Source organism: Chaetodon trifascialis, chromosome 12 (assembly GCF_039877785.1).
Source record: "Chaetodon trifascialis isolate fChaTrf1 chromosome 12, fChaTrf1.hap1, whole genome shotgun sequence".
NCBI classification, from domain to species: Eukaryota; Metazoa; Chordata; class Actinopteri; order Chaetodontiformes; family Chaetodontidae; genus Chaetodon; species Chaetodon trifascialis.
The window spans coordinates 3,490,407-3,502,500 of NC_092067.1; the positions used below are offsets into that span (position 1 = coordinate 3,490,407).

Sequence of the window (12,094 nt, forward strand, 5' to 3'; positions counted from 1 at the left end):
CCAAGATTGTTCTGCCCTGCCAGACCTCATCGGAGTTGAAACTATTTAGAGGCAATTGAAGTAAGCATATGTCTATCTGTGTGTGTGTGTGTGTGTGTGTGTGTGTGTGTAGCTGATTGTTCTGAGATGAGCCTGTCAGATGAGGTATTTTATTTTACTCTCTAATCACGCAACATGGTTCATAATTGACACACTGCTGCTCCATGGATCTGTCTTTGAAATAAAATTTTAGATGTTGCCCATTTTAATTGAGATCATTTCTTGAAGTCCCCAATTAAAAAGAGAAGAACCAGTACAAAGAAACAAACAACAAACAAACAAATAAACAATAAGCCACAGACACCTCTGGAGCCAAAGACACTGTATGTTGAGTGGTCTGATGAGTAAGCAGGGATTCAGAAAGACAAAAGCATTAAAGGAGAGCAGGGGGCTGCATACAAAATCATCAACCTGTATTCTAGACCCCATCCCAACTAAGCTGCTTAAAAAGGTTTTACCTTTAATTGGCTCTTCCTTATCAGACATGATCAATCTGTCTTTATCAGCAGGCTACGTACCACAGTCCTTTAAAGTAGTTGTAATAAAACCTCTACTTAAAAAGCCTACTTTTGATCCAGGGGTTTTAGCCAACTATAGACCGATATCCAACCTTCCCTTTCTCTCAAAAACTCTTGAGAAAGCAGTTGCCAATCAGCTGTGCGACTTTCTACATAATAAAACAACAAAGTTTATTTGAGTATTTCCAGTCAGGATTTAGAGTGCATCATAGCACAGAGACAGCACTGGTTAAAGATCCAAATGACCTTCTAATTGCATCTGATAAAGGATTTGTCTCTGTACTAGTCTTACTGGATCTTAGTGCTGCATTTGACACCATTGACCATGGCATCCTATTGCAGACACTGGAACACTTCATTGGCATTAAGGGAACTGCATTACGCTGGTTTAAATCCTACTTTTCAGATCGTTCTCAGTTTGTACACGTTAATGACGACTCCTCTGTGTTCGCTAAAGTCAGCTATGGAGTTCCGCAGGGTTCTGTGCTTGGACCAATTCTATTCACCTTATATATGCTTCCTTTAGGGAACATTATCAGGAAGTGCTGATATAAATATAGCTGAAACCCAGCTATATTTATCAATCAAGCCAGATTGAAACCAATCTGAAAAGAAGTAACCAATCAGTTAACTAGACTACAAGTGTGTCTTCAGGACATAAAGACCTGTATGACATGCAATTTTCTGATGCTAAACTCAGACAAAACTGAAGTTATAGTACCAGGCCCTAAACACCTTAGAAACTCACTTTCTGATGATATAGCAGTTATGGATACCATTGTTGTACGGATGGCCTCCAGCACCACTGTAAAGAATCTGGGAGTTATCTTTGATCAGGACATGTCCTTTCACTCCCATGTAAAACAATTTTCAAGGACTGGCTTTTTTTGCCTAAGTAACTCTGCAAAAATCAGGCACATCCTGTCTCAAAACAATACAGAAAAACTAGCCCATGCATTTGTGACTACCAGGTTGGATTATTGCAATTCCTTACTATCAGTAGCAGCAGCACTGTGAGGATCACCTTCTTTGATTTTTTCCAGTGCATTTAATACCATCCAGCCGCTGCTCCTGGGTGTGAAGCTGCAAGTGATGGGAGTCAACGTGCCCACAATCTCTTGGATTACTGACTACCTGACAGACAGATCGCAGTTTGTCTGACTGGGCATCGTTCTGTCTGAGACTGTAGAAAGTAGTACAGGAGCACCACAGGGGACTGTTCTGTCTCCCTTTCTCTTCACCTTGTACACCTCAGACTTTCAGTACACCTCTTCATCGTGCCACCTACAGAAGTTTTTGGACGACCCAGTGGTGGTGGGGTGTATAAAGGATGGACGAGAGGAGGAATACAGAGCAGTGGGGGACGATTTTGTGCAATGGTCTGGTAGAAATCACCTGCTGCTTAACCTGGCCAACACCAAGGAGATGATTATTGATTTTAGAAGGAACAGGACGACCACACAACCACTGTGCATTCTAGGGGAGGATGCCGCAGTGGTTGAGGATTACAAATACCTCGGAGTGCACCTCGACAACAGCCTGAACTGGAAACCTAACATCAATGCTGTTTACAAGAAGGGGATGAGCAGACTCTATTTCCTGAGGAGGCACAGACCATTCAACGTAAGCAGCAAGATGTTGGAGATCTTTTACCAGTCTGTTGTTGCAAGTGCATTCTTCTTTGCTGCAGTGTGCTGGGGAGCAGCATCGGAGCCGTCGACACCAACAGACTGAACAAACTGATCAGGAAGGCCAGCTCCATTATTGGCTGCAAACTAGACTGTTTGAGGAGGAGGTGGAGAGGAGGACACTGGACTGTCACAAGGACCGCTTCAGGAAGTCACTCCTGCCACGAGTCATCACACTGTACAACAGCAACTTAAACAGTTAATCCACTAACCTCACAACCCCAATGCTTTACATTTTTATCTGCACTATTGCAATACTGCACAACTGTTATTTATATTTACAGTATATTTACATTTAGTTTTATCTTATATTCACTGCTGCTTTTTCTGTGCATATTTTTTGTCACTTTTTTGTTTACTTTTTTAAATTGTTGTATATATTCTATAGTCATCTGTACAATATGTATTTGTTCATTGCTACTGCAACAAAACAATTTCCCAGATTGGGATCAATAAAGAAGCAGTCTAAAGTCTCTGCTGTAGAGCTTCATTATTGTCCAAAAACAATATCAATCATATTATCATATCTTCATTACCAGTGAACACACAGACTGTATTCATCTATCCCATATTAAAATAGTCCCCACAGGTTTTTTTTTTTTTTTCTGTTTGAGTTTTTCTAAACAGTGCAGTGCACTGCACCAGTTGTTTTCAAAAGTGAAACTGTATATTCGTGACCCATTTTAAAAATGTACGTCTTCAGTAGGAACAAATTGGCTTGGGACCAATTGCCACAGAGAGCATTGCTAGGTTGTGGTATTGAGAGGTGCACTAAGACATTGGTCGGTGTTTTGACTTTTCATGGGATTTGTTGTATATATATATATATATATATATATATATATATATATATATATATATATATATATATTTTTTTTTTTTTTTTTTTTTTTTTAAAAGAAAGAAAAAAAGAGTCTTAATTTGGCCAAAATACATTAGAATTGCTCAGTTTTGTGCAGCAAACAAACTTGGACAGTATCCTTTGAAGTCTGTACATATACATATATAATTCCATAATTCCACTGCTCATTGGGACCATCTCCATTGCATTTTCATATGTTGTCATTTGAAATAATGAAGATGGTGAACTTTAGTGACAGTGGGATTCTCTGAACAGGCTCATTGCTTTTAATGTCTTCTGGGTAAAGTGGGTCCCTGCAGCTTCCAGATGCTCCAATCTTGTGGGTCAGGAGAGAGAGCCACTCTGAGAGCTGGGGCTCAGTTTCTGTGTGTATTATTGTCACACTCCATGCACTTATTAGAAATCCCAGCCCTTGCCGCTTCATGAGAACTGAATTGATAGGCTTGGAGGAAGTCTTGGCCTAGCTGCAATGTGTGTGTCTTTTTGTATGAGTGCATGTGAAGACCCATAAAAAGTGTAATAATGTTGCTGAAATAAAAACAGACAATTTTTAAATTCACAATTTTAATTCACTTCAACACTGGATGAACTAAGATTTCATTGGAACTGCACTTGAGTCCAACCCTGATTCCTGTCATACAGAAAAGCACAATATTGTCGTGTGGAGTGATTGGCATTGATGTAATAATTAAAAGGCAGGTCATCTGTTTGAGTGTAGCAGTCAATCAGGATAGTCAAACAAGACACTATCCATTCTCAGATATTGTTTTGAACATACTGTATACTGTACTTGTACACAACTGCACCACACATCAAACAAAAAAACAGTTTGAATTATTTTGAAATACTCTTGTGATTCAATTTTCCTGGCACAATGAAATGAAGTGACTTCACTGAGTTGTCCTAAGGAAAAAAAAAACAGCACTTTCCTGGTTCTCCAAACTGGCTCAAACATTTAAAGTCACTCAGCAAAATAAGAAATAAAAGTTTATCAAGAACAATTTCTACCGTGTTGGGTATTTACAGACATCAAAAGAGTCAAACCTGCCACACTTCTTTAATGGCTCAAAAAGTAGATTGTCATCAACTGCAGCAACATAGCACAGTTTAGCTTTCATATTTAACTATTTCTCTTTTCAACAACTCTTATCTACTATTTTTGGGAAACAGACCTATAAAAAATTCCCGTAATACAACATGACAGGACTTCTTTTACCCAATAACACTCAGTAACTGCTTCTTCTTATTTTCTTTCACTTTCTTCTCCTTTTCTTCCTCTTTTTTAGGGCAGAGAACTCTTAATGTCTCTTGTTACCCAAACACCCGCCCAGCTCTGAAAACCAATATTTAAAACCATGGAAATAAAAACTAAAAATAGCACATGATGACAGCAATTCTAACCATAATAACAACAATAATAACAATAATGATAATAATAATAATCATGGATAAAGATAGCAATAAATAGGGTTGGTGAAGTTTAAGTGCGGGTAGGTGTGGTGAAACACAAGACTGTGGGCACCAATTAGAGAGAGGAAAAGGGGGAGAGAGTGAGATGGAGAGAGGAGAGGAAGAGTGGAAGGGGTGGACTACCGCACATAAAGTGACTGATTGTTTGGTTGCTGAATCTCCGCTCTGTCCTTCCTTTCTTGACATTTTTCTCGCCACACATACGCGGGTGTTGCCAGGAAGGGTTCAGAGCCGTGGGTACACAGGCCTAAGTGTCCCTCCACGCCACATCCTCTTGATGTCCATCCACTGTCCTCTTACCAAACTGTCCACTGCTCCTCTTTGAGTCATTTTTAAAGCTCACGGCATTCATGAGCCTTGAGAGGAAAGACAGAGAGAGGGAGGCAAGAGCATGTCACATCACAAAATATCAGTGTCTTTGTGAACAGTAAGTGCTCGATAGGACTGGTAGTGATTCTGGAGCGTGACAATGAGGTCAAAGGCAGGATGTGGACTGGTCATTTCTTCCTTCCACAATGAAATGAAGCTCGCAGATGAACAGCGAGTGCCATCTATGCACATTGTCAGGCAGGCAACAGCATTTGCAACATCAGTGTGTGTCCTGAGGATTTGTAAGATTGTAGAGGTCTCAGAAGGCCCTGCTATCCAGTCTATGAATGTCACTCAGCAGGGCAAATTCAACCCAGCATGTAGGAATGATGTCTTATATGACTGTGCTCAGACTTTAAAGAGGAGGAACAGGAATCATTTCTGACCAGAGCCGATAAAATCCTGCCTCCTGTGTGTCTTTTCTGGCTATTGGCTGATTAGGAAAAGGTTTTGTCATCATTTTCAGTTGCTGACACATGAAGAGTTTGTTTTGTGTTTGTCTCTGTAGTTTAGAGGCATGAGAGGCAATAGTCATACCTAGTTGTAATTTCACTCCACAAATCAGGTTTTCACAGACACCTGTCTGATATTGTCACTATAAGGAGTTTGTCTGGTCATTTCAGCGATGTACAGTATCTAAAGGTTTCTTTCTTAACCTGTGCCTGCATAGATATTCACATCTCACACAGTTTGTATGCAGCCATCCTCCATCATTCCTGACCAGTTCCTCACTTCATTATCATAGACCTTTTCTTTGTCTTGTTTTCTCTCCCTCTCTCTTTTTCTCTGTCATCTCCTCTCTGTGTGTCAGTCTCTACCTCTGGTAGTCAGCCTGCTCTCTAGGACTGGATGAAGAGCTCCCAGAGGCCAGAGGGCCACCAGGCCGCCCATGCCCCTTGTCCTTTCCTTCCTCCTGAGCAACGTTGGTCCCTGAGGACGACTGGCTGGAGTTGGAGCTGGAGGAGGCTGGAGTTTGGTTCATCCCCCCTGTGCTCCCACCATTCCCCTCTGTGGACTGAAAGATCTCCTCAGCTCCATCCTCACTAGACTCTGGGTCCTCTGAACCCGAAAGCAACTCCTCTTCTCTGTATTCACTGACGTCCACACCTCCGCTGGCAGCAGCCCCCTCACCCAGCTCCTTGAGGCGCCCATGGTGCTTGACATGGTAGCGCTGGTTCTGGAAGAACTTGATGATGGTGTGTTTAGGCAGGTCAAGTTGTGCTGACAAAGTGTGGATGGCCTCCTGGTCTGGGTACAGTCCAACATCCTGGATGAAGCTCTGCAGGATCCCCAAAGCCTCCATGGAGATCTAGAATTCATAAAGCCAGGATGCAGGATGAATACACAGTTAAAGACTGAGAGTGAATTAAAACTGACAGACAAATATGCAGGAATGTATAATAATCACTGTCAAGGTCCAGATGTTGGACCTGAACAGAGAAAGTGGAATAACATTCTGGACCTTAGTGCGTGATCGTGGCTTCTTGTTGCTCCCAGCATTGCCAACAGTGCCAGACGGGCATCCACCTGCAGCTCCTGCTCCCACATTCTGTGACCCCTCCTCATTCAGCGGGGCAGATAACGATTCCTCACGCATTGGAGACAGACGATGCTCCTTCATTGGGGCTGGGGGTGGCCTGTGAAGTGCCTGACGGGAAAGACAAAAGAGCTGATTAATGGGGCACAGTGACCCCTGATCAAGACTGTAGCCAGAAATTCATTTAAAGGAACATAATGAAATAAATGAGCATGATGTTATTTGACTTATTTCACAGCAAATACCTCTGCATTTATCGACATTATTTGACCTATATCCTGTGTCATTTCAACATCTGGATGCATTTGTGTTGTGTAAGCACTTGTGCATACTCTATTACTTCTTTATCGTACATGAAAATAGAACATTGTAACCTATAATCTGTCAGGACCCCGTATGATCATCACGTCCTCTAAAACATGCAGTGACCTGTTCCCTCTCCAGCACACAGTAGCTGCGGCACATAGGGTGAGAACAAGTGTTTCACAGCTCACAGAGTGTCACGGTCTATTAAGCAGCTCCAAGGCTGGCATTCAAACTGTTTCGTGTCCAGTATACCTTTGACCTAATGTGTGTAAGATTAGGTCTAGTAAAAGGCCAACCACCTGTCTGCCAGGAAGTCTCTTATTTACAAAGTTATGACACCTCATCACTATTTAACCAGCCCATTCAAAACCTCAGACAGACAGACTGAAGAGGGAGAGACAGGACAAAGTGACATAATAATTTTGGATTAGTACTTAGATAAGGCCAATAACAACTGCTGTGGTCCTAGTTTCCTAATGCTGCTTGACACCCTGGTAGCTGGAGAAGATCCGATGACAATAATAAGAAAACCACCATCAACAACCATTACTTCAGTTTTATTTCTTTTAACGGTCAGAAATTTAGGCACATCAAATCACTGATTTGCTCAAAGGTGTTTGTTCAGCAATTCCACGACACTGTCACACATGACAGTGCGGATTTGAGTATCAACTGCAAAGCTATAAGAATCTTATGTGTGCTACTGGGAACATACAGTACAGCTTGAACAGCAAGGGCAAGAACCGGTGAAGAATCAAGAATCGATCCTTGAGAAACTCCACCTGTCAATTTTGTTTGGTCAGACGTTCTCACATTCTTTTTAGGTGTATTTCACGAATGCACCTGCAAAACAAATTAGAGCTTTTTTAAATGCCTGACAGTGGAGCTTCCTGACTGGCTGAATAGTTATTGATTTGTCTTTAATTCTTATCTGTTTGATTTGTCTTTCAGATTCAGCTAAGAAGGAATCTTGCGCAGACTTAGTGGAAACACTGCCTGCACACAGGGCAAAAAATGTTTCCTCTCACTGCTGCTGGTAAAGAACTTGATACAAGTGCACATTTACACTGGAAAAGGATGGACTTCCACTGAGGATTTTTATCAAGTTAGATTTTCCAGTAATCCAGGTTACAACAGTTTAGCTTAATGGCATCAATGTGTAGCAGCTTTTCAGCAAGATCCACAGAATTTAAAAAAGTACACGTAAGAAAGGCTAGAAAGGTGTAAAGACAGGGGGAGGGAAAATTAAGATTTCTGAATAGAGACAGTGAGGATGAGTGTAGAAATGTGTTTGTTATTGTGATCGGTGGAGTCTCACTGACAGAGAGGAACCCTCTGGCTGTCAGAACCTGTGTGAGGGCTATTTGACAGCAGTGAGGAGGGCAGAATGAAGTGTTGGGAGGGAAAGTGGAGACTTTGGTTGTTTGTCAGAAGGTAGTGGCTGTTGTGAGAGCGTTGCGGTCATGTCCCGCCCGCTTGCTTTAAGAGCAGGGAGGGGCCTCCCCACTGGAATGCCCAGCTATAAATCTGTGGTGCATTAAAATTAAAGGACCCACATAAAGATAATAGTCATTCGCCTTTCTCTCCCTCTCTTCAATAATAACAGGGTATTACTTAAATAATATTGAGGGCAGGCCAGACCATGAAATTGCTCCGATTTCATTCACAGGGGCTTTATTTTCAGGGGGAGAATGACCAATTTACAGGAATTCAGTAGGTTTTTCCTTTTTCGTCATTTTTTCTCTCCCTCCCCCAATCTTCTGCTCCTTTCACACAAAATGATGGTTTTAAATATTGAGAAAAGACCGTAAGAATGCCGGAAAACCAACAACAAAGAAAGTGCGAGACATAGGCCAGAAAAACAGATATCTACCCCTGCCCTAATGAGGACCACACAGCCACAAACATCCTTCATACAAACTTACTGACACACTTAATAACTAAACTGAGGGTAAACCATGGAGGGGATTGCAAAACCCACCCCCACCCCAACCCCCTATTCACATACATTCATTATTTCTACGCTTATTTGGGCTGACAGCAAGGACTCTTGGATCAATCACTACACACACATGCATGCACCAATGGCAGGGGCCTGGTCTCCCTCACGCACTAATGATGATGTTACAGAGCAGAGCCAAACACACAGGGCTGGTTGGCTTCTTCAGAGCTCATCTCCAAAGACTCATTGTCTCTCTCTTCCTCCGGCTGCCCATCCTCTTTCCTCTGTGCTCACACTCTTATTTCATACCTTGTTGTTCTCCCTTTAGTGTCTTTTCCCTCTTTTCTACAATCCTACTATACTTTTCATTCTCCTCCTCCCTCTCCCCTCAGTCCTAATGCATCAGGACACTAATGAAGTGGGCCTCTGCCAAGCCAACATGACTCCACATATAAAATCAGCCCTGAACTGGTGGATGCCAGGAGCCCCCACCCCCATCTTCCTATGTCCTCCACCTCCGCAAACCTCCATCCCATTCTTCTCACTGCTGTCCCTGCTGTTGTCACTCCTCACTTTTTACACCTTCAGTCCCAGGTGACTGCTCCCTCCACCTCCTATGTCGATTTGCCTTGTGCTCTTCAACCTCTACCATCTGTCTGTTACAGTAAATCAGGAGAAGAGTAGATCAAAGATATTGCCTGTTACAGTCTTGGGTATTTCTTAAAACAGGCTTATTATTAAGAAACTCTTAAGAATTCTTCAGAATGGCTGATTTGAAAAACTGAATGTTTCAAAAGTCTGGAAAAGTCTGTGCACATAAAGCATAAAACTGGTGCAATAATACTGGTGCAACAGTCATAACCACTCATAATTCAATTTCTCTGCACTTTCTTGTTGGAAGCATTTTTCTGAGCACTCAACACTGCAGGATGACTTGTGGTAATCAGTGTCCTCTTAGAGCAGGCAACACGACTTCTGGGTGTGTGGGAACATAAAATCCAGGTGATAATCATTAAACTGATCTGCTCCTTTTGGGGAATGTGACTGAAAACTCAAAACCAGTGAGCCTTCGAGTCGAGTAGACTTAAACCCCAGGGACAGTTACCTAGAAATGTAGCAAAACAATGCATGTCGCTGCTAACAAGTCCTCCAAACTAAATGACAAAAAGTCAATCGACAATTGTCACTGCCTTCCAAACTGACCTATATGATCCTTTCCTGATGCTGTGCAACCACCAGCAGGACAGCATTGTTCTCCAGTGCCTTCCAAAATGCATATGACTGTCACAAAATGATTCATGTGACCTTCCACCTCTATGGTTAAGATTTGGTTATGTTTGGGGATAAAAACTCATGGTTTAAGGTTAGAGAAAGATCATGGTCATAGCTATTCATAAGCAGACCTACGAACTGTGGTCTGCTGTTTCAAAGTCAAAAAACAAACCCAGCTTTTTTCAGGTGTGAGAATAACAGCAACGAGCACCTTCCTCCCGTGACTGATAATTTTCCTAATTCATACACCCACATGACACTCTTATGTATGGAAACAGTCATTTACAGGATAGTACACGTGACCAATGCTGTCACTTTTCTGATGAGGGAGTTTGAATGACGTTTGAAATATAACCAGTGGTGAAAAGCAACCAAATCGGTGACTCAAAGTATTGTGCGTTTATGGTACATTTTTGTGGTTGTCTTATAGTCTCCACTCTATTTATTTGACATTTACAGTGACTTTTTACTTTGCAGTTAATGATTTAACATACAAATCCATAAGCTTATGAAATATGATGCATATCAAACTATCCAATATCCAGTACATGAAATGGTTCAAATTAGATCTACCTCTACCACCTACAGTCCTAAAAGGCTGCATGAAACTGCATATAAATGATAATAACTTGACAACACATTATGTAAACACCAAATCGGCCCCTTTGCATAATGAGTACTTTTACTTTTCAGTATTTGGCTGATAATACATCTGTACTTTAACTCACGTAAGATTTTGAATGCAGCTGCATAAACAATGTGGTGTTTTAAGTTACAAATATGTCTTCTCTGGCAGAGAGTCACGTTTAGGATTGATATTCTGATCATTCATTTTTCTGTACCACATAAGTCACATGAGTTCTTCCATTAACAAAAACTTTTTCATTCATGCAATTGATTTTCAGAACAAGTTGAAACTTAGTAGCTAATGTTAGTAGAAGCTTAGAGTGTATTTGCTCATCTTCATCTTTCCCTTCCTGCCTTTTTTTCCCTCCCATCTCTGACATTACAGTTTGGAAGAGACTACATGTCACTTAGAGCAACACAATACAGCCCTGCTCTCCCAAAACCACAAGCACTGGAGCCCCATGGTCAGACCAGCTCTTCTCATGGCATGATTCAATATTCCTGAAAAACTTTTGTTTTTTTCTTCTCTCTCTCTCTCTCTCTCTCTCTCTCTCTCTCTCTCTCTCTCTCTCTCTCCTGGCAGTGCTGTGAGTGCACTGCAGCAAAATGAAAAAGTTTTCTTTTAAACGTAAATCAAGGCAAATTACGGCGCAGAACTATGAAAGAATTATAGAACATGAAATATTCATCTTCTCCTTAATGAGCTCTGGTCCTCCAGGGCCCCTAAGTCTGTGTGAGTGTGTGTGTGTGTGTGGTGGTGGTGGGGGGGGGGGGGGGGGGGGGGGTGACCACCAGAGATACCATTAACACAGAGATAAATATGTAATGAAGGAAAAATCACTTTTCTGTTAGTTTTGTGCATGACTTCACCTTTCCTGTTAATCAGTGCTTTTTATTTTCTTTCTCCATCTGTCTGTTTCTGCCTATCTGTCTTTTGCCCTCACTCCTGTTTTTGAATAGGTGTATGTGTGGCGATTTCTGAGGACTGAGTCCAGGCTAGGGGAGTACACGAGTCACTGCACATTTCCTTTTTGTGTAAAATTATATTTCTTTTTGTTTTTTGTTAATGAAAAACTGTATACACGTAATGTTATTGAGGCGAGCTGAGTGTGCAGCTGTGTGTGTACGTGTGGGCATGTGTGTGTGCATTTGCGTATTTGTGTGGTCATATGCATGCACGCACTGATGTTGTTGCAGATTTTTTTTGTTCAAACTGTGTGTGGTATTCATTCCATTTATCAGCAATTAAACAATTAACTTAATTGTGGTTTGCCAAAAAGCCCAAACTCCACCCAGCAACAGTGAATAAGAGGCCACCAGGACGCACTGCAGACAGAGAGAGAAACAGAGAAAGAGAGGCAGCTACTTCTTCTCAATGTGAACACATGAAGAATATAAACAAATTGTTGTAGCTTTGACAATCTTTCCCCAAATGTAAAGAAAAAAAACATCACGTCATGTTTT

General features: G+C 41.6%; 1 protein-coding gene across 2 annotated transcripts in view; it reads right to left on the reverse strand.

The window, feature by feature from the left end:
• Positions 1–3,708: 3,708 nt before the first annotated feature.
• satb2 (SATB homeobox 2) overlaps positions 3,709–12,094 on the reverse strand; it is a 47,912-nt gene continuing 39,526 nt past the window's right edge. The window contains exons 13-14 of one of the 2 annotated variants that reach the window (XM_070976678.1): positions 6,409–6,594; positions 3,709–6,255 (exon numbers count right to left, since the gene is read on the reverse strand). In XM_070976678.1, the coding sequence (XP_070832779.1) occupies positions 5,761–6,255; positions 6,409–6,594 (681 nt within the window). In that variant the 3' untranslated portion in view covers positions 3,709–5,760. Of the gene's footprint in view, positions 6,256–6,408; positions 6,616–12,094 lie in introns of both variants that reach the window. The other variant, XM_070976677.1, reaches the window with a different exon arrangement.